At 47.6% G+C, this 26,064-nt stretch overlaps 1 protein-coding gene across 3 annotated transcripts; it reads right to left on the bottom strand.

Annotated features, from left to right (window-relative positions):
- Positions 1-718: 718 nt before the first annotated feature.
- Positions 719-24,491, bottom strand: mpz (myelin protein zero). Of its 3 annotated transcripts, none has more exons than XM_080777624.1 (6): positions 24,169-24,491; positions 19,942-20,108; positions 15,472-15,685; positions 13,393-13,522; positions 12,779-12,821; positions 719-3,749 (listed from the first exon to the last, which is right to left on the bottom strand). In XM_080777624.1, exons 1-6 carry the CDS (start codon positions 24,212-24,214, stop codon positions 3,738-3,740), a joined length of 612 nt encoding a protein of 203 aa, XP_080633750.1. In that variant the 5' UTR covers positions 24,215-24,491; the 3' UTR covers positions 719-3,737. The 3 variants fall into 3 exon arrangements, with proteins under 3 accessions (XP_080633750.1, XP_080633748.1, XP_080633749.1); XM_080777622.1 differs by having other exon boundaries at positions 719-5,019; XM_080777623.1 differs by having other exon boundaries at positions 719-5,815.
- Positions 24,492-26,064: the final 1,573 nt, after the last annotated feature.

A 26,064-nucleotide genomic window follows, 5' to 3' on the forward strand; every position in this document is an offset into this window, starting at 1 on the left:
ATAAAATAGAATTCTGTCCGTTTAGCTATAAAATTATGTCAGGGAATAGAGATACACAGTATATGTCTTTCATTTGCATTGCATCTCCCCCCCCCCCCCCCCCCCAAGCTTTTATTTTCGTTCGAGTAATAGTACAACTCTAATAGTATTACTTATAATAATGTAATTAAAGATAACTTCATTCAGATTTATTTATTTTTATTTCATTTTCCAGATTATTTTTCTTCTTTTTTTTAGATTTTCATTGGTGGGCCAGTCATAATGGTCCCGCGGGCCTGATGTGGCCCGCGGGCCTGAGGTTGAGTATCACTGACAGTCTATAATGTTGCTATTTTACCTACAAATACCTTTATCACTTTCAACCTGAGCGTTCGTTTGGCATGTCATTATAGCAAAATAAATAAATAAATAATATCCCTTGGGTTGGTCGGCTATTTTAGCTATGTGTGTGTGGATGATATATTCATTAGCTTTGGAAGATTCACTTTGATGGAATTAATCAATTCACACTCCTGATGTTCAAATGATACATATTATCATCTCAATTTGGGAGCTCTCCCTTCATTGGAAGTAGACTATAATGTTAATCTTGTCGACAGACATTAAGCCGACACATTTATTCATGTTTGCACAATCTCGACCATTTACTCAAGCCAACGGAAAGCGAATATAGATATTCAATCACCATTGTATTGTGTTGACAACATTTGCACGTATAGGGCTTTAATTTATTTTTATTTACGTTCTCTTTACAACAAATTATACAGAACCGTCAGGTCTCATTAGTGTGCTTTAATTAACATAAGCATTCAAATAAAACATATATAAAAAAAAGAGTAAGAATCTCCAGTCATTTATAAGAAAGTAATGTTACTGTGCAACTATGACTAATACAGTACACGAAAGCATACAAACAAAAACAGTGTTTTAAAGATATTTAAAGGCAGTTTGTTTTATGTCAGTATGTGTGGCCTTTGAATATATAGAGAGAGAGAGAGCGAGAGAGAGAGAGAGTGAAAAGAAGAGAACATTATAACCAATCCATTTGACTTGGATAGTTAAACAGTGCATGGCTATAGTGGAATAGTGTTTATTCCCCCCAGAGTTCTATAACACCTCCATGCCTGACTTTAAAGGGGAAACAATAAACTGTTAATGCAGAACCACGCGCCGTATCGAGCACGTCGATCGCAATCCGTCTATGGCCTCGGGGTTGTGACAGTAGCGTCTTACAAAAGGAAAGCTCTGGGGAGGGGAGAACAGAAGAGCCATATCTGCGGTGATACATATGGAGCTTTGTCCAGGCTTTAAACACACTAGTCACTAGATAAGTCTCGTCTGCCATCGCCAGTTTCCTGCAGCACAGCACCCGCGCGTTCCCCCCCCCGTTTCACCCTCCCCGTGCAGGCCACATTACGAGTCTCGTCCCCTTATCCCGCCATCATCTTCTCTCTCTATCACTGCCATGTCACCGCCTGCCGAAATAATAACAACAATAAAAAAACCAAGAAGCGATTTCTCATTTTAAATGTACAATGAAACAGCCACACAGAGCCCTCCATAACACAAGGTCAGAAGAAATAAAATCATATAACATGGATAATGGATATTCCATAGTATACACATGTATTTCTCCCCTGCGTTTTTACTCAACGTGTTTGCCACGTTGTTGTCTTGCACACATGTATGTAAAAAGGAACATCTCTAGGAAAACATTATTTGGGTTTTTACTTAAAAGTATGACATGTACAGTTTAATTCCTTTTATAAATATAATCATATCTCAGTCTTACTGGACACACAGAACAAACATGCACAGAACACACGTCGTAAATGTACGACCATCAAGACAGCTATAGCTGGATTAAACCATTCTTGTTTGGCGTCTTCAACGGAGGAAAGAATAAAAGGGTAAAGAAGACGGGTTCTGCTGCCCCAGGTTCATTTTCCTGCCCTCGCCAGTGGGGGGCAGAGGAGAGCATCGTGGTGGTGCTGATGATGGGAGGGCAGACAGCCAGGGAAGTTGGCAGAAGGCGTTTTTTTTTTTTCCTCCGGTGGAGGCGAAAGTTTGGAGGACGAGAGAGGACGCTTGTAGATGGTAGAGGGAGGGAGGGAGGGGAGGTGGAAGAGGGAGAGAGAAAGAGAGAAAGAGAGAGACAGCGCGAGAGAGAAAGATGTCCATCACCGGGTTTGAGAGGAGGGACGTGGAGGAATGGAGTGGAAAGGACAGCAGAGCTTTGAGCCGTGGGCCTGCAAGTCTGATAAGGAGAGGCTTAAGAGTGAAGTGGATTGTGTATAGTACGGTATGGAGGGGGAATAAAGCCTCGTTTATACACTGTGGTATGGCGGTGTGTCCCAGGGGCAAAAAAATAGCCAATCCACAAGTTCACACCGGGTCGCGTCCGCAACGCGCCGTCACCTTGTAGATCTGCTATTTCTGTCATACGGCGGTGCATACATTGAGGGAGTATACAGAGCTATACCGTACGACAGGGAAGAGAGAAAGAGAGCGATAAAGGAAACGGGGAGAACTTAAAGAAAGAGAAAATTGAATGAGTAGAGCAGGAGACAGAGTGAGATAGGAGGACAGATGGCCGCGAAATATAGAGAGAAACAGACAGGAAATAAATAAAGAAGCAAAGAACCGCATGGGGAAAAGGGAAAAGAAATAGGCCTATAGAAAAATGGCTGAGGCCGAAAGAGATCTTATATTAATAACTAACTGTGCTAAAATAATTGGAGAGGAGCCATTGGAGATAGGCTGTCGGGGGTGTGTGGGGTGTAGGGGAGAGCTAGATACGTGCGAGCGGATTAACTGGACCTAAAATAACTTGGCGGGCCGTGCCGCCGCCTCCTGGTAAAGCCTTTTGTCGGTGTGCTGAGACAGTGACCGCTGTGACCCATCCACCGAGTGTGACGTCATTCCCCGCTGTCAGTCACACACAGTCTCTCACCAGCTCATGGTCAAATGGCACATAGTGGGAGACCTCCACCCCCCCAGTCCCTAGGCTCTCTCTCCTCTATTTCCTTCTCTCTCTCTCTCTCTGTCTCTTTTTCATTTAGTTTTCCCTTTAAAAAAGGTGCAGCTGTTACAGGAAAGCCTGTACACTCTTAGAACGGGGGTCCAGAAATAGACCCCTTCAGCCAGGGCAGGGAGTTACGCAGGCAGGCAGGGCGTCGGGCGACAACCTCCATTAGCTTAAATGTGAGAGGATTGAATCACCCCGGGGTGCAGGGGCTTCACCCTCCATCTAACGCCGGCTGAGAGCCGGAATCATATTTCTCTCCGACTCTATCACCACTCTGCTCTCCCTCCCTCCCTCCCTCCCTCCCTCCCAGAATGCACTCTGAGCACCTCTCAGAATGGATGTGATTGAGTCATAAACATTAAGGGGCGGAGGATTTGTCGCGTGAGCGGAGGTGGGGGTTGGGGGGGGACTCGTTTCGAGTCACCCCACCGCCACACACTCAAACGGAGCTGCCCTCGACTGACCATACGTGTCATTAATATATCCATATTTTGTTTGTACATTGCACACCAATCGATACATATACAGTAGGGTCTCCCGCATGGCCGCTATCAAATCATTATGCAGTGTAGCTATTGATATAGCAGGACTATTCTTAGTGCCAGCACTGTCTTGAAAGAGTAGAGATAATGGGAAATAATGGGGGCCGCATCAGGCTGGGCGGAAAGGAAGGGAGCAGGCTAGAGGAGTGGAGGCAGTCATGAAGAAGTCAGACCTTTATCTATAAGGAGAAAGAAAGAAAGATAGAGAGAAGAGAGAGGAGGTAGAGGGAAGTGTATAGAGGAGGAAGAGGAGGGGGAAGAGAGAGCAGGAAGAGAAAACAAGGGATAGAGCGGTTAGCATATAAATCACTTCTATAATTTGAATTAACGAGAAGAGGCTACAGGCAGAAGGAGGGGGGGGGGGGGGGGGGGGGCTAGAGGCAGAATTCACAGTGGAAGAGGTGGGAACATGGATGGGGAGGAGGGTGAGATCGAGGAGAGGAGAGGAAGGCACGGTGTGATCAGTGTTGAGGGAGAGAAAAGTTAACAGTTTGACGTGTCATCTTCCGAGAGAGAAAATTGGCTTGTCCCCTCGCCGCCGGGGGAGTGGTGAGGCGTAGCGGACGTTTTGGGGGGAGAGGTTCTCAGTCTCTCTGGATGCTGAGGACGACGCCGAGGAAAGTGAACCCAATGTGAGGTGAGGAGAAAACGCCCTGAACTGAACCGCGCTTAGAAAGATGTCGTTATCAAAACCCATGGCGGCGGCGGGAGGACTTTTTTACACTTCAAAGGGTGTCCGTTGACCTGACGAGAGGTCGTTGGGTGGGTGGGTCGTGGGGGAGTCTTCACTGCGTCGTGTCTGTGTGAACCCTGCATGGCGCCATGTGACGGCCGGGAGGAGATATGATTTGACTCATCTACCCGAGAGGATAGCTTTCTCTCTCCGTTGACATCACTTCCACCTCCTTGACCCCGCCATATCTCCCGCTTATCCTCGACCACACCCTCCCCCTGATCTCCCTCCTCCTCCCTCGCTCCTCTCCGTCCTGCCCCCGTTTACTTTCTGAGGGCCAACCGGTCGGTGAGCCGCGAGAGGAGACCGCCGAGTGACTGCAGTGACGCCGGCCCCTTGTCCTCCCGCCGCGCGGCCCGCGCCTGCCCCGCCTCCTCGCCGTTCTTGCGGGTGAGCTCCAGCTCGATGGTCATCAGCACGCGGCCGCCCTCCTCCCCCCCCTCCCCCCCTGCCGCTCTCTGGGTCTTTTGGGCTGCGGTCGGGGTGGTCTGCGGCTTGTCCCCCTTCGGCTCACCCCGCCGCGGCAGAGCCACCGACAAGGGCTGGAGGAGGCGGCTGGCGAGCGCCCCCAGCCCCCTCCAGCCCGCCCCCGTATCCTATTTCTTATCCTTGCGCGACTCCTGCTGCTTCTTCTTCTCCGACGAGGAGGAGGAAGAGGAGGTGGTCGCCGCGGCCTTGGCCTTGGCTTCGGCGGCGACGGTGGAGGGCGTGGCGCCCTGTGTGGGGAGGAGAGAGAGAGAGAGAGGAGAGAGGGGAGAGGGTGGGGCGGTGGAGAACAAGGGGAGGAGAGGAGTCACTTCAGGAGGAAAGGAGGCGTGAGGCGGGAGAGTGAGAGACGGGCGGGGTTAGCGAGGAGGGGGTGGAGCCTGCATGGGTCATCAATATGTCCAAAGACTTGGCCGTGTCCGTGGCACATCTTAGATTTCTATTTTACACACCATTATGATGTTCTTATTTTGATCACAAGACCAAATTACTGAACGTCAAGTCTCCAGGTTTTCATCTGAATATTATGTATGATGACACTTATTTACGATGACGGCATATTAGGAGTCCAACTAGTACTAGTGGTTCTCAAATGCTTTATTTGCAAGGATCCCCTGAACTCTGAGAGTGTACAAATGGAACCAAATGGACCTGTAAGAGTTACAGGCTCTTTATGAGTTTCCGGTGATATTATTGTCCAGTCATTTTGTGTCAAAAATGGAATTTTGACAAAAATGTCCACCACAAGCCAGCATGGCGGTGATGACCCCAGGTGTGTGTGACGGGATGATGAGAGAGAGAGAGAGAGAGAGAGACAGAGACGGGTTATAGGAGGAGGAGACAGAGAGACAGACAGACAGGGACAGAGAGACACGTTGTGAGGAGGAGACAGAGAGACAGACAGAACAGGGACAGAGAGACACGTTGTGAGGAGGAGACAGAGAGACAGACAGACAGAACAGGGACAGAGGAGACACACGTTTAAGGGTTTTTCAGGGACAGACTGAGGGGGGGTGGAGTCCAGAGCTGTAAGAGGGAGGGAGGGACAAAACAGGTAACCGTGCGTTAGGATTGGACACGGTGTGGCAGGCAGCATCCAATCACCTGTGACACAACTGAGAGACAACATCATCATCATGAGCATGTAATACATACGCTACGGTAAAAATACAGTGCACACACACACACACACACACACACAAATCTCTGGGACCCCAATTTATACACCATAAAATCCTACGGTGTTTATTCAACTCTGAGAGTGCACACATATACAGAATGGAACCGCAAGACCAGTCCATCCACAGGGTTGGATCTGTACACTCTCAGAGCTATACAGACACCATAACGGTCAGGCGTGTGGACCCCTATAGGTGGGTCGACCGGACCCCCCGGCATTGAGAAACTACAGTAAACTAGTACATTAGACTCCTATTATTCTGTGAGCGTGAACATTACTGTGGAGGAGCCGCTGTCTTGGACAATGTAAGAACAGCTCCCTTTCAGGATATCTCTGCGATTCTACGTATGAAAAGATAAAGGGCAGGCAGGCAGGCAGCGCTGGGGGAGTCAGTGTGACGAGTCTACATGAGAGAGAGGCCGGTATATGGCAGATAAAAGGGACCTAAAGTAGGGAGACCGTGGCTTCAATTTAGTGCGACAATTCCCCAACAACACAGATAGAAGAGACCAGATCGAGATGGAGATATAAGAGCGAAGCAGATGGGTGGAACGAGGAAGTGTGTGTGTGTGCATGTGTTTGTGGGGGGGGGGGTTCTGGGGGATTGGGGGGGGGGGGTGGGGCTGTGGTTGGATGGGTGGGTGGGTTCAGAGGCACACGTGGGGATGTTTCTATCCAGACATTCAGAGCGGTTGGAGAAAGGCATGAAAAGGCACACCTGAGGCCGGTTATGTAGCCGATAAAACCAGCCTCTAATTGCCCTATGTGAAGTCGGCAGGCTGTGGGGAAGAGAAATGTGTCTTTCTTCCGCCGTGCGCTTGGTTCTCGGCTTCTCGCCGCCGCGGAGCGACGGCAGGGAGTCTGCGATCAACCGGCAGAGCTCACCATGGGGGTCGCAGCCTAAGGTACAGTCCGCTGCGGGGGGGCGTTGGAAAACGTACAACCCCCCCTCGATCCCCCTGGCCTGTACCCCTCCCCCCTGATCCAATCCCACTGCATCCTATATACATCACCTGCTGCAGATTGTGCATAGCTATTAATACACCTGGCGTTTCCTCAACTCTGCCCACAGTGAGAGACCTCATGGCTTATACTCGCTTTGAGAGCAGTGGTGGAAAGTAACTATAATTACATTTTACTCATTGCACTTGAGGGCAATATTGAGGTACTTTTACTTATTTACTCCAATAATGTTCAATACTTTTACTTCTACTCCATTACATCTCCTCAAGAGATTAAATGTTGTACTTTTACTCCACTACAATTATTTGAACACTTTAGTTACAAGTTACTTTGTGGATTTTGATTATTATTACAAAACATACATTAACCACTTCATACATTTCGGCCATCTGAAAATGGCCAAATTCTACATGCCAATACTTTTGTACTTTTTGGATTCAGGACTTTTACTACTAGTAACAGTATTGATACTTTCACTTAAGTAAAAACATTGCAGTACTTTTACCACCACACAGACCTTAGCAGCTCCCCAAGCTCACAATGTGTCACACAGCACATTGCAGCGGCACTCAAACCAAGTGTAAGTCACACACACACACACACACACACACACACACACACACACACACACACACACACACACACACACACACACACACACACACACACACACGAGGAGGAGAACCCCTGCCCCACCCCCACCCCCCAGAAGGAGAGGACGGAGGAAGGAGAGAGAGAGAGAGAGAGAGGCTGCATGTCAGTGACAGGCAGAAACCGTGTATTTCCATAATTTTCATAATTGTGTTTAGATAAATGGGTGCCCTACTATACAAATAATTGCTGATCTACAAGCTCGCAACGTGTCGCCAACTTGCCATACGGCACATTGTGAGCTTGTATAGGTGCTCTTTTGCTGCTTTTGAAAGATGTTGAAAGTATATGTTGTGGTGGGGTACATTGAAACGATGAAAAAATAAAATAATATCTACAATGGATGCATCAGAAAACACAGGTTCTGTTTCTCCCATTCCCTCAAAAGTAAGTGTTTCTTTGGACGTATATATGAGGTTTCCACGTGACAGTGACGGACAGGGATGTTGGAGTGAGGTGGGGTTCAGCTAAGTGGGCGAGAGTGCCTCGCCGCATACTAATAGTGCTACTTCCTCTCTCTCTCTCTCTCTCTGCCTCTGTCCGTCTATCTATCTATCCACCCCTCCCCCCCGCCCTCTCTCTCTCTCTGTGTCTCTTTCTCTCCAGATGGAGTCAGGCAGGTGGGCAGATATACTGAATTGGCAGGTGAAGAAGGGGGGGGGGGGGGAGAGGGAGAGAGCGTGAGAGGGGGAGGAGAGAGAAGATGGAGATTCAGAGGTAGAAGTGTGAGAGCTAATGATTTGCTGTCCGGAATCAAACCTGATCAGGAACGCAAAATAACCTGCAGAGAGAGAGAGAGAGAGAGAGACAGAGACAGAGAGATAGAGAGAGAGAGAGAGAGAGAGAGAGAGAGAGGGAGAGAGAGAGATAGAGAGAGAGAGAGAGAGAGAGAGAGAGAGAGAGAGAGAGAGAGGGGAGAGAGGGAGAGAGAGAGATATGGGGGGCAAAAGAAAAGGACGTGGGAGAGAAAAGGCGAATAGACGCTTCTCATGGTCAGCTGGAAAGTCAAAGGGACTGAGAGATGGGAGGAGACAGAGGAGGTGGTGGGGTTGAGGGAGGGGAGGGGGAACTGAAGAGAGGGAGATAAAAGGAATGTGAATGAGAGAGAGAGAGGGAGAGAGAGAGAGAGGGAGGGAGGGAGAGAGAGAGAGGGAGAGAGAAGGATGGGAGGGAGAGAGAGAGGGAGGGAGGGAGGGAGAGAGAGAGGGAGAGGGAGGGAGGGAGAGGGAGTGAGAGAGAGGGAGGGAGGATGGGCAGTGAAGGGAGGAGAGCCACGCAGGGGAATGGAGAGAAGAATGGGTGGGGTGTGTGTGTGTGTGAGAGAGAGCTCAGATCGATACAGAGTGCACTCAATTATCATTCCAACTGTGTGTGTGGTGTGTGTGTGTGTGTGTGTGTGTGTGTGCGCGGGTGTGTGTGTCTATGATCCTGCCTTTGTGAGACTGCAGGGCAAACTCCCCTTCCACAACTCCGCCTAATGGGGAGTAACTCTCTCTCTATCTCTCTCTCACTTTCTCTCTTGCCGCCCACCCTCTTTTATTCACGATGTAAATCTCTCTCTCTCTCTCTCTCTCTCTCTCTCTCTCTCTCCTGTCATTTGCAGCCCAGCACAGTGAGATGGTGCGGTTGATACAGAATAGTGTCATGTCAGCAGCCTCGCCGTTGATGCCCAATAAGAGCGAGTTGATCAAACAAGCGCTTATGAGCGCGCTGAGCACCTCCCACAGGGCTGTCTGTGGTGTGGCTCCTCACACAGGGCTGTCTGTGGTGTGGCCCCTCCCACAGGGCTGTCTGTGGTGTGGCTCCTCCCACAGGGCTGTCTGTGGTGTGGCTCCTCCCACAGGGCTGTCTGTGGTGTGGCTCCTCCCACAGGGCTGTCTGTGGTGTGGCTCCTCCCACAGGGCTGTCTGTGGTGTGGCTCCTCCCACAGGGCTGTCTGTGGTGTGGGCCCCTCCCACAGGGCTGTCTGTGGTGTGGCTCCTCCCACAGGGCTGTCTGTGGTGTGGCTCCTCCCACAGGGCTGTCTGTGGTGTGGCTCCTCCCACAGGGCTGTCTGTGGTGTGGCTCCTCCCACAGGGCTGTCTGTGGTGTGGCTCCTCCCACAGGGCTGTCTGTGGTGTGGCTCCTCCCACAGGGCTGTCTGTGGTGTGGCTCCTCCCACAGGGCTGTCTGTGGTGTGGCTCCTCCCACAGGGCTGTCTGTGGTGTGGCTCCTCCCACAGGGCTTGTCTGTGGTGTGGCTCTAGAGCACGGAGGTAAGGAACTACAAGTGCACTTACATTAAGTACTGCACTTGAGTACACATTTGAGGTATTGCATTTGTATTGATACTTTTACTTAAGTAAAAAACGTGAGTACTCTTTCCACCACTGGCTAGAATACAGACTGAGGGGGACTCATAAAAGGGTGGCTTATGGAGTGTCTGCCCCTCGCTGTGACTAGCAGGGCGAGTCTAACTGTAAATGCCAATGCTGTCAAACGTTTCAGTGTCCTCTCTCTCTTTTTGTGGGGGGGGGGGGGGGGGTTGCTTTGCGAGTTTGTTTATTTATTCATATATGCGTTCAGTTGCTTCATCCGCCGCGGGGCGTTCAGAGCAACCCGACTGCGGCTCCGGAGCAACCTGACAATCATGTGACAGCAGAAGAGAGGGGCAGAGACGGGGAGGTGGGGATGCTGGAGAGTGGAGAGTTCTCCCGGATGGAAGATGAGAAGACTCCTCTGATGGAGACGATAAGGGCTTGGAGCGGAGAGCCCTGCATTTATTCTCCGACTTTGGTCGAGAATGGCAGATCTAAAAGCTTTGCGAACGTGTCGCAAACTGGCACATGGTGAGCTTGTAGATCGGCTATGCGGCTATATGATAGCTACGTGTATACGTACATCTGGCCCATGTTGAGACAGACAGAGCAGAGGTCATCAATATGTCCGACCGTACACGGACAAATGTGTCTGTGGCAAAGATTGGTCATTATCATAATGTCCTTGATCATCATAAGACCCAATTACTGAATGTCAGTCTCCAGTTTACTATGATACATATGTATGGCATATTAGGAGTCTACTAGGACTGCAGTTCTCAAATGGACCCCCATAACTCTGGTAGTGTACACCCTCAGAGTTACTCTGGTAGTGTACACTCTCAGAGTAACTCTAGGAGTGTACACTCTCAGAGTAACTCTAGGAGTGTACACTCTCAGAGTAACTCTAGGAGTGTACACTCTCAGAGTAACTGTACACTCTCAGAGTTAGATACCTGCAATGTTCATTTGGGGCTCTATATATCTCTGCTGTCTGGAAGAAACTACCGAACTCCAAAATGTACATTTTTCATGAAATTAAAAAACATCCAGCTCAAGTGGAGTTAGGAGGTTTTCGAGAGGAAGTGCTTTTAAATACTTTCATTGGTCCATTCAAATCTGGAGTTTAGGTGGTTTCTTCCGGACAGCAACGATTATGCGCTTGTGTGTACTCCATTTTGCATGGCCGTGGCAAAAGTAATAATAATAATAATAATAATAATTAATAATAATTTTGTCAAAAAAAGACCAAATGGTTAACGAGCTGCATGGAATGCACCCGAGGCAAAGTGACGCGGCGCCGCCGCGGCGTCTCCTCCGCTTCCTGACCATCCTCCCGTTCATCCGCTTCGCTTTCGGGGCAGCAAAAAGACCGGCATCTGGAACTTGTGTAATGTCTGAGATTTGTTTTTTTGTCCTTATCGTTCTTATCAGACGTGGGCATGAAGTGGCCTCCGGGAGGAGAGCCTCATGCTATTGTATTACTGGTCCCGGCGTGCGTCGCGACACGAGTGGCAATTCAAACCGACAGGAAAGGCCCGTGGCCGACAAACTCCTGCAGTCTGCGTGCACAGAGCCTCAGCACCAGCCGTCAAATGGGCTGATTAGTCCCCATGCCTGAGGCTATATATACGCCCCCCCTCCCCTGCCTGAGGCTATATACGCCCCCTCCCTCTCCGCCCCCCCTCCCCTCCCCATGCCTGAGGCTATATACGCCTCCCCTCCCCTCCCTGAGGCTATATACGCCCCCCTCCCCTCCCCTGAGGCTATATACACCCCCCTCCCCTCCGCCAAAAAAACACACTCCCAAAAACCTTCTTGCGGCTGCTGATAATGGCCGAGTCTCATAATGGCACTGGTGATTTTCATTTGACTCCCATTGAGCAAAATCAGCAGCTTCCGTCCACACACCACAGTCATCAGACACACACACACACACACACACACACACAACACACACACACAGTAAGCAAATCAAGGGCCCATTCACTGCGGCAGCCGAGCGGTTAACGCTGTGACCCGGCCCAGCCATTTTCACAGTCGCTGGTTTGATTCTTTTTCTTTTCTTCTGCCTCTCAAGCTATTTTACTCCCACCATTGTTGTTTGGCCCTCGAGGATGAAACCAAGCGGTGGGGTGAGCAGTATAAATGCAACGAGGAGGAGGTGGTGGTAGCGCACACACACACACACGCACACGCGCACACACACACACGTGAGACTGCAGTAGAATTTCTAACAGCCCGGCGAATGCACACTAGCTATTAGAGGGGAACTTCCTCTCTTTAAATGAGTCGTTCTTTGGGGATTGATGCACCGAGGGGCTGGTGGAGTAAGGAAGCCGGATGTGAGTGTTGCACAGATATACATATTCAGCTGCCTTGGCTGAGACTGTGGGCCCGGCGCACGGGGAGGAAACACCATTACGGGAAAACCGTCACACCGCCGACTTTGCCGTCATCCGTGGCGCCAGCGTGCGTGCGCGTAGTGCCGTGCGGCGAGATGTCGTATGTGGCATGTATTGCAGGGGAGAAGGGAAGAAGCACAGAGGCACATGCGCCATATGGTTTCAGTCCCCATTTCGCCCACCCCGCTCGAATTCACAAACACAGGCGTAATCTCTTCCAAGACGCCGTCGTCACTCTCTTATGGAGCGTCCGATCGCGACAGCAAACACAAGCTGTTGCATTGGCTGGCTTGCATTCCATAACCTGGAAATATCCATGTGTGTGTGTGGTGTGTGTGACAGTGCGGTGCTGTGTTGTTGTTGTGTGTACCTGTGATGATGGTGTGTATATGTGGGGGATTGTGTGTGTGTGTGTGTGTGTGGGGGGGGAGGGGGGGGGGTGGCAGAAGGATAAAAAGGAGGAGGAATAGGAGGAATAGGAGGAGGGAACTTGCCTGTCTCTGCTGTGATCCCTCCTTCTTTTTCTTGCCATGTTTGCTGGAGGGGACAAAACAAAGACAATGTCAGGATGTCCAATCCATCCAATCTCCCTCCAGTGGACACTGGGCAGCATTGCCTGGCAGCTATCATGAAGACCAAATGGCAGCAAAGTGCATCTACTAGTGGTGGGTGGGTGGGTGGCCCGCGTTGCAGAGGACCTACAATCTAATGTTCTCAGACCTTGTTTTGAAATTGTTTGGTCGAGGGGGGGGGGGGGGGGGGGGTCTGTTAAAGACATGACCGCCCCTCAAACAACTCAACCAAGCTGCCTCTTTCTACTCTTAAATAAATAAATAAATAAATAAATAAATAAATAAATAAATAAATAAACAAATAAACAAACAAACAAACAAAGCTCACAACGATGCGACGTGTTGTGAGCTACAGATATTACAGAGCTATTTACAGAGCGTGACAACCGGCGGCGCACACACACAGAGCTATGAGGCTCTAACTCTGGGCCTTGGCCTTGGCCTTGGCCACGCAGGTCTCGGTGCCGGGGATGGGCTCTGGCGTCATCCCCAGCCCGTGGCACAGCGCCGCCACGGGGCACAGGCCCGGCACTGACCTGACGCTGAGGTTGAAGACGCGGCGCGCCACCAGGAACCTCATCAGGTAGTAGATGACCACGATCAGGATCAGGAGACCCAGCACCACGCCGATGATGGAGCCTGTGATCACACCGGCCTGGATGGGCACTGCATGGGCGAGAGAGAGAGAGGAGGGTTATTATACAGCAGCCTGGATGGGCACTGCATGGGCGAGAGAGAGAGAGAGAGAGAGAGAGAGAGAGAGAGAGGAGAGGAGAGGAGAGGAGAGGAGAGCAGGTGCTACGGAGAATGTAAATGAAAAAGGCGGGATGTGAATTGAGGTTAGGGCAGGGGACGGAGAGATGGGATGAGGATGAGTGTCTGGGTCCGAGGGGTTAACACAGTGGGGGAGGGGCTGGGGAGAGAGCGGCAGCAACAGAGTGACGAGGACATGGCGGCGATAACAATCTCAAACACAGCCGCATGAAATTGTAATTGATTCGTCTGAATGAGCGGCGCAGGGCGTTGGTTCTTAACGAGGCGGAGATGAGTGTGTCATGAGAACCAGGGCTGTTCACTGTACGTACAGTATACACGCAGCACCAAACACGCATTGAGATACCTTTTTTCGGAGGCCTGAACGATTAGGTCTGCAATTGCAAACAGTTGGCTTCCGACAACGAAAATACCTCCGCCATATGGGTTCACACGCACACAGCTGATGAGATGACGCCGGCATTGAGACATCGGAGGCATTAGATGTACCGCAAGAAAGCACAGAAGCTGAGTTTGCCCAAGAAATAGCCACACTCACACTCACACTCACTCACTCACTCAACTAAAAGCAATTTAAGTGTTAGACATATTTCACACATGTAGCCGTTTGCAAAACATGTTGCAACACATTTTTATGGCATAGTGTGAGTGTCTGTGTCGGAGGTAATCTCGCGTACCGCTGGACGAATCAGGGCCGATCTTTATATATTTATGCACACTGCACGTAGGCCAGGGAAGTACGTAGCTTCACTATTATACAAATAGGCTATGCATGCCCCACCCTAGGCTGTTACTACCCCGTTGTCAGAGTATGTCTGTAGACCGTCTGTCTGTCTGTGTCCCTTTTGTGCCCATGAAGTATATGGAGATCTCTTTTATGTCCATATGGAGATCTCTGATGTTATCAGTGTATGCCCATATATGGGTGGCAGTGGCTCAGGGGTAGAGTGGCTGAAAGAACGGCTGGATGGGAACCTCAAGGTTCCCAGTTCGATTGCGATTGTGGTTGCAGTTGCACACTGGGTGCGTTTTTCGGAAAACCGACGGGCAAACGGGCGCTAGAAATCTGAAAACACGTCCAGCGTGCAGGGACCTTTAGTGTCATTGAGCAAGACTCTGAACCCCTAATTGCTCCTGATGTGCAGGACCAGGTTGGTGCCTTGCACATGGTTTCCTCGGCCATCTGTGTGTGAATGTGTCTGTGAATGGGTGAATGTAACGCACAGTCTATGTAAAGCTCTCTGGATAAATGCACCATTTACCATTTACTGTGAAAATGTCCATTTCAATGACTGCCAAACCAAGCTTAGGCTGGGGTTGCCATAGAAATCAATTGGCTCATTTGGGCCGCGGCCAGAGCAGCCCTTTCCTGGACTGTGTGTCTGTTCCCTGAATTCCATCCCTAGCTGAACTAGGACGGCGCAGAGCCTTCCCACACATGGAGTGTGTGTGTGACTCATATGAGGTGTGCCGAGACAAACGGCAATTAGGACTGACCGACAGTTTCCCTGAACCGAACAAAATCATAAATATTTGTGTCTGTCAGCCCGTGGGCCTGAGAAAGAGCCAGAAGGAAGGAAGGAAGGAAGGTATCTGAATATCGTCTGCCTCGGGTGGAAACCTCTTATGTCCAAAACTGTTACTTTTCGGGATTCAAATTCAAAAAGCGCCAAACGTAGCAGATCTACAAGCTCAAATGGAGCTTGTTGTACACTGTGTAGTATGATCGAGTATAGGGCTTGTGTACACTGTGTAATATGATCGAGTAGGGCGTTCATGTACGGGGGAAAAAACAAACACAAAAAGGTCAGAATATGGAGATAAGAGGTTTCTGCCCTCACCCTTCTCAAAGACCAGCAGCCTGACACTGGAGGGCCGGCCCACGATGTCAGGGGGGTTCTTGGCGTCGCACACGAACGTTCCGTTGTCGGCAAAGTCCAGGTTCTTGAGCAGAATGGAGCCGTCACGCCTGCCGGGGTTTCCCACGAACTCCAGCCTGTCTCTGAAGGGGCCCTTGTTGTCCACATAGGCAGCGCCTCCGGTATAGTGGAAGATCTGTCATGGAGGGAGAGAGAGAGACACAGGAATGCACATGTTACCACACTGTACATAAGGCTATACTGTAGCTGTGGTGGAAGAAATACCTTAAACTAAAGTTAAAGTATCAATACCACAATGTAGAGATACTCAAGTCACAAAGTGAAAGTGTCGTTCAAAATGTACTTGAGTAAGAGTACAAAAGTATTGGCATCAAAAATATACTTAAAGTACCAAAGGTAAAAGTATAGGCCTACTCGTTAATGCGGTGTCCCGTTTCACAAGTTCATCGTGTAGTGTAGCCTATATAAAACAGCCGATCTACAAGCTCACAACGTGTCCCATGTTGTGAGCTTGAAGATCGGCTATTTTCATATAGCCAAAGTATATAAGGTTGAAGTGGTTAATGTAGGTTCTGTAATGATATTCAAAAGAGTTTGTGTAAAAAAAGCAAGTAGCAAAGCTTTTGGTTTGGTTTGTTTGTGCAAAAGATATCTTATCTGTAGAAAAATACATTAATAAAGACTTTCCAATTATTTTTGTAATAATTAAAAGCATGACTTAGAATAAGGTTCCAGTTGTAATTCAATGAATATCATAGTGGAAATATGTAAGGAAGACTCTTCATTATTTAACAACCAGAGTTAAATAGCCATAATATCATAATTATTTAATAACTAAGATAGTTAAATATACATTTTTAACTCTGAGAGCGAACAGATGTAACCAAATGGACCTTGCAGATCTAAACGCAACACATTTGTCCGCTCTCACAATTAAAGATGAATAAATTAACATTAAAGATTTTATTCTAGTGATTTACTTAATGATCAAAGGCCTGCAATTAACTTTTTAAAGATATCTGCCAGTTCTTTTTAAAGGGTTACATTAATATGATATGGTTAAGTTTGCATGCGTTAAATATGATTATGGCAAATTTTGCATTGGTGTAAAGAGATTACATCACAGATGTGGGAGGAGTTACGACCCCCTGGCTCCCTGTAACCCCCCCCCCCCCCCCCCCCCGTTTATTTTGCTGCCACTAGTTTTGCTGGATGTATATACTTGGCAGGATGTGGAGTTGGACAAGTCAGAGAGGAAGTGTAATAACTATCTTATGTATTGATTCTTGAAATAATTATAATATGAATTTACCTGCGGCTGCTACTTGGTATAAAAGTCATTAGTTGCATTACCATTTCTGAGCATGTGATGTACAGTACAAGCTGTTTAGCCAGCAGCTCCTTTTAGAAGTGAACCCACTTTATTGGAACAATAATTAACCTCACAGGAGGAGTCCTCAATCAGGAAAGCTGCATACATTACCAACCTGAAGGGAAACGGTATAGGCCTACTTATATTACTGTAATCCCTTGCACTACTTGTTAGTGGGCAAAGTCATAATATATATTACTTAGTATGACTAATACTGGTGGTGGGTCTACACCTCCAAAGACCCTATCTGGCTGTGGTATAAAAGTCTGCCACTACACCCCGTTCCAGACAAAAGGAAATAGGCCTAAATAAAACTCGTAAACAAACTCTTGGGGCTGACACTGTGTGTCTCGGACCTTTTTGGTGAGAAGCGTGACAAGTCATCCGTGAATTACACGCATCCCTTTGGAAGCGACTCGGCCGGAATCAAACGGCGACATTTAGAGAGGACAAATGTGGCGTGAAAAGCCGGACTAAAAATATTCAAAGAAAGACTGCAAAAAAAAAGTGTGTGTGTGTGTGTGTCTGGGAGAAAAGAAGAGGGAGCGACAGAAGATAAGCAAGAAAAGGAGGAGAGTAATCTAGTTTCAAACAGAGGGCAGCGTGTGTATGTGTGTGTGTGTGAGGGGGGGGGGGGGGGGGGTTCAGAGGAGGGAGGGAGGGGGGGGGGGGATAATGCGAGGGGGGTGGGGACCAAAGCGGGGAGCGAGGGGAGGTGGAGATGAAGGGAGAAGAAACGGAGGGAAGCGAAATTGGGAAGGAGAGATAGAGAGATCAAAGAGATAGGAGGCAGATAAGGCCAGAGAGAGAGAAATGAAAGAATAGACGGAAAGGTGAGGCAAGCAAGATTGAAAAGGAGAGGAAGAAGTAATGTGTGCGTGTGCACGCGCATGTGTACGTTTATACTGTACGTCCTTGTGCAATGTGCATATTACTGAAAGGTCATCCGTGTATGTGATGTGCGCACAAACACACACACACACACACACACACACACACACACACACACACACACCTGCACACACGCACGAACGCACGCGTTGTTGTGTGTGTTACCGCCAGGTCAATAATACCTTCACACTTAGAATCGGCGATGTTATGCTGCAACAATACATAATATAACTGTACTTACGTGTGTGTGTGTGTGTGTGTGTGTGTGTGTGTGTGTGTGTGTGTGTGTGTGTGCGTGCATTATGTATGCATTTGGTGCATCGCAACCCATCCCAGAAGCGTTGAATCTGAATTTGCATTTGTATCCCTTGTTGTCTGCTTCTCATCGCTTTCTCTCTGCGACGCTGACGTTTTATTAATTTATTTCTCCACTTACAGCACAGTACAGGACCAAATCCCCCTTGGGGATCAACAAAAGACTTGTCTTAAACAACGTTAAGTCCTGTAGAACTTATATAAGAGTATAGGATACCAAAAATAGCCGTTGTACAAGCTCTTGTACAAGCTCACGACATGTCACCATGCAATGCGTTGCGGTATACATTACACACTATGACAAGGAAGATGACGACGGTTTTGCTGTAGCCTTACATGCTTATACAGCCAGGGAGTTCCAAAGCCTATAGGTGCCTGACCGGCAGTGTTGATTTTATCGACTAAAACTACAGAGAAAGATGTTCGTTGACTGACTACCTTTTCTCAGTAAATAAAAACTAAGCTGAGACTATAAGAATGATGACATATAACTGAGACTAAATACAATGACGATTCCGTCGACAAATGGAAACAAGACTAAAATGTTAGGGAAAGACTAGTGGAGGAAAGTAACCTTGCATAGCCAGCCTTCATCTGCCATTGCAATGCCTAATATTGTCCCAGGCAGGTTAAGTCTGGCCGCTCTCAATTGTGGGAGGACTTCACGGCCGAAATGGTGACGGCCAACTAGATTCGTCTGGAACCAGGCTATGACCAACCAGGGCCCAGTATTCAAATATGGGGCGGGACAATGCAAAATAAATCTAACACTGAGAGGGATGAGACTAATATCCACGCAGTGATATTAGTATCGCTACGCGAGGCTATAGGAGAAAATATCCAGTAGATCTAAAAGACATGTCATTTTATGCAAAGTTGGTCGCGCTCTGGTAATGTGCTCTCTAACATATTTTCAGCATGTAACGAAGTGTAAAAATCAGGCATTACGACGCCATCAAGGCCCGCCAAAAATACATTTTAGTCAACTAAATCAACTGTACATTTAGTCTACTAAAATCTTATGCTATTTAGTCGACTAAAAGTAGACGCTAAAACACTAAAACATTTCAGATGACTAAAATATGACTAAAAGTAAATCAAAATGTGCAGTCCCCCCCACCCCGCCCCAGTACAGGTAATGAGGTGAGTTTTAGGGACCATGCAGCAGCGAGCCGCTATCTGTGTGTGGATCTAAAGGCTGCGCTCAGGCTCATAGGGGAACCAACATATCTATAATGTAGCTGAAAGCCTGTCCTTGCAGGGCTTTAGAAGTCATCAGGAAAATCTTAAAATCAATTCTGAAACTCATAGGCAACCTAACCTCGCTTCCACAGCGAAGGGAAGCCTTGTATTCATTCTAAAAGTGAGCCGTGTGATGTTTAGGAAAAAGAAAAAAACTCACACCCCAGTGAAGTGAGCGGTGCCTTCGAGGTGACTGTGACCTCAGAACTGCAAATGTATTGACCCACATGATGTCACAGGGGGCGGAATGGTGAGTTTTAGTTTCAGTTCACACGGGTGTGATTTTTAATTGGGTTCCGGTGGTGCGTCGCATTGTTTTTGTTCCCCACATAATGCGAAACAATTTGTTCAGTCTCACTTTTGGTGCTACGAGTTAGAATAAAAGATGGATATACCAAACGCTTATTATACCAAAACGACGATCAGAAGCCTGTGCCATGTACATAAACTGACCACGAGTGGCCTAACAATCTCTGGCATGACAAAGAGCAAAGTAAAGCCAAACAACTTAACAAATATTGCTCTGTTTCGGCTGCTATAAGGCAGTTTGTCGGTGTGGAGGAGATGTGTTAATTGTAATTTGTGGATTCAAATTAAAATGTATATCTTACAGAGATGCTGTCTCTGGAGCCGTCCGGTCTGTAAGTCCAGGAGAAGGTAACGTCATCGGATAACCAGCGCCAGGAGAAGAAGGAGCACGACAGTCTGACGTCTGAGCCTACCAGGGCATGACGCTCCCAGCCTGTGTAGATGACGATGCCCTGGGACTGCTCTGGAACTGCAACAACATGCAGGAACAATTTACTACAAGTACATACAACTACAATACCATGCTTAGTACATAGAACTACAACACCATGCAAGGAACATGCTTAGTACATACAGTAGAACTACAACACCATGTCAGAGAACATATTATACGTACGTACGTATGTGTATGGGGACATACAGAAAACAACGGTCAGAGAGAAGGGATACATGCGAGACGTGACAATAGTCAGATGTGAAGTTGGGTCTTTGCAACTCGCAGGGAGCATGTGGTCCGAATTTATTTTCAAGAAATGTTTAAAAAAAATCGAAATAATTCCTAACACAGTGAAAATAACAGATCTACAAGCTCACATGGGGCCCGTTTTGAGCTTGTCCATTTTCGCTATTCGCTGCACGACAAAGCATTACAGCGTAGCTCTTATTATGTGGTTAATTTGGCGGCTTTTGGCCAGTTACATTTGCCAAGTTGCCAACACACGATACAGTGAAATGTGTGGAATTGTGATTAATATGTTCTAATGAACCACATCCATTGGGGATCAAAACACCTGTTGTCCGTTAACAAGTGAAAAGGCAGCTAATTAGCCCATTGTGTAGGTTTGATCAAGTCCCTCCCGGTTCAGCTACACACGTACACTCTGCTCTTCACAGTAATTAGAGCAATTAAAATGAGCCATCCATATTACTGCCATCAACACAAATGATTTATTATACGTCATAAAAGCATATATGACTTAATCCATATGACTAATTACATTATCATATATTTTTTTCAAATCGCTCACTGCAATCTAATTGCATTTGTCACACGCGCGTCGAATGAGGAACGGAGGATTTAATTTAGTCTCACTTTAACACGTTGTGTTTAATTTATCATTCTAAGAGAACCCCCTGTTCACAACCCCCTCCCCGACAAAAACACGTATAACCTTAACCCCTTCCCCTTAAACATGAACCCTCATGCATCCATTACAATAGCTGGATCTACAAACCATACAGTACAATTAGACCAGTGACCCAAAAGAGAAATTGTATGTCTCTCCGGGACCCAAACTAATGAAAATAGCAGATCTACAAGCTCACAGGCTTGAAGATTGCTACAACGCATTGGGCCATTTTGTGTCTCTATCATTGCGGGGATGTGGGTCTCACAAAGAAAACAACACTTGTACGCACACACACACACACACACACACACACACACACACACGAACACGCACACACACACACACACACACACACACACACACACACACACACACACACACACACACACACACACACACACACACACACTAACAGACTTGCCACATCAGCAACAAATGCAGATGTGCTGGGTAAATCATTTTCCCGGTGTATTAGTGTTCGCTGTGTAAGACGTCAAAGACGATCATCAGTTTCTCTATTAATATGGATTACACAGTACGTCGGCTTAATCAAGCACAGCCCACCGCTGTATGCTCGGGTAATATTTAACGGTCAATGTTAATTTTTCCATTCGGGTTGGGGGGGGGAGAGAAATCTATATTTTTTACTTGCCTGGGAAATACAGTCAGCATCTTAAACAACGTCCAAATCCCCGCGGAGGCTATAGCAGGGCCCCTTCTAATATTTACTGTTACACCAACAACAACAAAAAAACACATTTCAGTGGAAAATGTGTTAATGTGCTATACGGAAGGCCACGACGCGGTCCCCCAGCGATGTCAACATCAACAACATTCTTCCCCAGCGTGCTCAGGGCTCATTCCACCTCCTTCACATCCGGAGAGGAGAGTTCACGCTTACAGCAAACATATCCTTCAAACGCTGCGCCATTAGTTCAGGACAGCCCCACAGGAGAGGAAAACATGTCAAAGAAATTGCCCTTGACATTTTTAATTAAACTTATTCACAAAGCTGTGAATATCGCATGACAGGAGGGGGGGGGGGGGGTGGGGGAGAGAGAGAGAGAGAGATTTAAAGAGAGAGAAACCTAAACGTTGAGCAGACGACAATAACGTTGACGCCGGTGACATATGTGTGCATGCTCGTTTTGACAATAGCGTCTAACAGGCGCACAAAGGGACACGTCGGTCACATCAGTGTACTCTCGTACGAAGTTCAATTGGTAGCCTATAAAAAGCCAATAAAGCAGCACTTGCCGTAGCACTTGCCCTAGCACTTGCCCTAGCCTCGACGACCTTGCAGGTTTATGCCAAAGCTAAAAATGTAATTTAGGGCCTGCCAAGCAGTCCAGGCACCTATAGGCTGGTAATCCAGCCTGACAGCATGTCGCGGGTTCGAGTCCCGATCCCGACGACCTCTGCTGCGTGTCTCCCCCCCCACTCCCCCCCCCCCCATCTCTCTCCCCCTTTCCTGTCAAACTACTGTTAATCCATCAATAAAGGCAAAAAAAAAACGCAAAATATATCTTACAATATAATAAAATGTAATTTACCATGTTATGTACAGTATACAGTAGACAGATGTCGGATCATTATTGGCCTGGCATCCTATCGTGTTCATAGTTTCAATGTACATATTATTATTGATCTTTCTATTGTTAGTCAGATGATAGGCACTTGGTTTATTATGATCTCAGTTGACTATTTCTATGCATGTCACGGCCAAGCTACACCGGGCATGTGTGCGTTTGACGTAAGCGCACTGCGCGCACAAAGTATGCGTGCGAAATGCCCCGGCTACACCAGATCTGTGGCGCGCGGCAGATTTGTGCATGGACCTTGCGGGAGGATATATAGATACGCGCGCATGGGGGCATACGCACGTAAACATTTTAGAACCGATCATATTTTTAGAGCACGCGTAGGATGGCTCGCGTTATCCGTGCGTCTGGTGTAGCTGGTATTATTGACATATATTGGTCCTCTATCCAAACGCACTGTACGCGCGCAGTAAACGCACGCGTGCAAAATTGCCTGGTGTAGCTTGGCCGTGATGTATTACCTTGTGTTGTCCTTGCTTACTATAAATCGCTCTGGATTAAGAGAGTCTGCTAAAATGCCTAAATACCCAAACTTGAGCAGAACCCTCTCCTCCTGACTTGCCTGTGTGTGTGTGTGTGTGTGTGTGTGTGTGTGTGTGTGTGTGTGAGAGTGTGTGTGTGTGTTAAAGCAATCATTTGTCATCTCTAAAGCTTTCATCAGCGAGTTGAAGGAAGGGCCGAGGCGTCGACCTCATTACAGAGCAATCGTCAATGCATCAGGCTTGTCGATGTTTTGCACACACACACACACACACACACACACACACACACACACACACCAAAGTCTCACCGTCACATCAGCCCCTCTTTCAACCTCTCACTCAACATGAGAAGACGATGAAACGGCAACACCGAGGTGGAGACATCCAAAAGGCACCACGAGGGCTACTTTGAGTCCATGCCAAGATAAAGGAAAACCAAAGCATCTTTGGATATTATGTTTTTTTAATCTTTAAGCTGATTTTTACACCACCACCCCAAGCCCAACCGCCGCTAAACGTTAGATCAGTGGTTCTCAAGGTGGGGTCCAGGGACCCTCGGGTTCCTTGATGGGGTTCCAAATGGACCCCTTGAAGTCTGTATACGTCCGAGAGGATTCAAATGGAAGAAAATAGACCCTTTATGCAGTGGTTTTTCAACCCTTTTCATATAAAGGCCCATTTTTTATTCAGCATTTGATGATGTATTGATGTCGATACTGTACCATCAGGAGAGACAACAGGCCAACGTTGATCAAAATAATTATTTTTCATTCTAATTGTATACACTTTATGTAAATTAAGCAATGCAGATGTTTAACAATAATTTAACTGAGAACTTAGTTAACTTATCTAAAAGGGTCCATTTAACTTAGTTAACAGTATCTAAAAGGGTCCATTTCGTTACCAACTCTCCATCATTTAGCTGAAACACCCTCAAGGACCACTGGTTGAAAACCCACTGCTTTACGGGTCCATTATTTGAATACTCTCAGAGTTATGGAAAGTTTGAGAACCATTCATTTTAGATGATAAAAGAAACATCTGGGTACATCATCTGTATCACCAGTTTGTATTATTAGATTTTTTTTTTTTTTTACCTATTCCCAGAAGGACGACTGACACAAGCGCCAAAAACGACAGCATGGTGCCTGCAGGCTTCTACGCGGGAGCCTCTTCTGCCGAGGAAGGAGGATGATGATGATGATGGCGGTGAGGAGGAAGAGGCTGCTGCTGCTGCAGGACCTCACAGGACGCTGAAGAAGTGTCCTTTTTGGAGAAAAAAAAGGCCAGCTAGGGAGGAGGAGAGAGGGAAAAAAAGAGAAAGAGAGAGAGAGAGAGAGAGAGAAAGAAAAGAGAGAGCGCCGGGAGATACGTCCGGCGAGTCGGGAGCCACAGGACAGAGGGGCTTGACCACTGACTGGACAACAATAACAACAGGACCCCCACTGTCCCTCTGGTTTATACCCAGACACGCCCCTCTAGGCCCGGCCCCGTCCGCCCGTCACCTCCCATGCCCTCTCTCCAGTGGTGCACAAATGTACTCGAGTAAAAGTACAAAGGTTTTGGCATCAAAACTGTACTTGCAGAATGAATGTCCCATTTCAAGTTTTCAAATGTTTTAACATCTATTGCGATGTGATACACATTGTGAGCGTGTAGATGTTTACTTTTACTTTACTTTACTTGTTAATTTGGATGGGGCAGAATATATTAATGAACATTAGCAGAGATACTCATTTCCATCCGTAGTCCCCCGGACATTGAACACTAAACTAAATTGACATTACAAGACATGAGAGGACAGCATACAAAAACATAATACAGTCAAACACAGTAAAAGGAGATCGGCTGTTTTCAAATGGCCTAAATGTATATTGGGCTCAAGTGGTTAGTATGTGTGTTTTGAAATAGTAATCAAAATCTACAAAGTAACTTGTAACTAAAGTTTTCAAATAATTGCAGTGGAGTAAAAGTAGGCCTACAGTATTTTCCTCTGAGATGTAGTGGAGTAGAAGTAAAACTATTGGAAATTGGAAGTACAAATACCTCAAAATTGTACTTAAGTACAGTACTTAAGTAAATGTACTTAGTTAATTTCCGCCACTGCTTCTGTCTCTCTCTCTCTCCTTCCTCCACCCGACCGTCAGCCCTCTTCCACGCCTCTCCGTTTCTCAATGACGGTCGACTCGACATCAATTATACATTCTACCTTTGACGTACTAAACAAAACTCCGAAAGACCGAGCGTCTGTCTCGATGCCGAATTAATTTGGACAAACGAACAGGGAACTCGGGGGGCGAACCGTGCAGAAATCGAGTCGACGCAACACGACGAACGCAATGAGTTAAATGTGTAATCGGTCCGTGCCTGGTGGCGCTGATGACTGTGGCCTGATTTACACTCAGTTGCATGCTGGTGTCGTGAACCCAAAAACGGGCGGATATACAAGCTCACAACGTTGTTGCAGCGTGACCCGTTGTGAGCTCGTAGATCGGATATTTTCGGAGCGCAACGCTGCACTCAAACAAGTACAAATGGAGGGGTCAGCAGAGAATGCCAACCGTCACTTGTGTGATCACAACTTGTGTGTAAATATTTACATGGAAGGGGTGGGAGGTGTTAGCCTGTCTGTGACACGTGTCTGTTTGACTGTGTGTGTTTACATGATGGAGGGAGGGGGGAGGGAGGGGGGGGTCCAAAGCCAGGGTCAACGCGGCCCCTCATACCACCACGCCACTCTGCTTCGCCTGGCCCTGCACTTTTGCCCCCGGGCGACCGAGGCCATGCAGGGAGCCTTAAAACAAAGCCTTGAGTCTTCACACCCGATGTCTTTCTTCTCTCTCCTCCCTCACTCCTGGATTCCTGTCGTTCTCTGACGTCTGGCTCCCTCGGAGACAATGGGGCGAGAGGGGGCCAGGGCCGACTGGTGTCTGTGGCTGAATGTCAATGGAGCTTTCTTCCTCTCCTGACCTCTCCTTCGTCTCCCTTCTCTC

This window comes from Protomyctophum bolini (assembly GCF_963924005.1).
Source record: "Protomyctophum bolini genome assembly, chromosome: 12".
NCBI lineage: Eukaryota > Metazoa > Chordata > Actinopteri > Myctophiformes > Myctophidae > Protomyctophum > Protomyctophum bolini.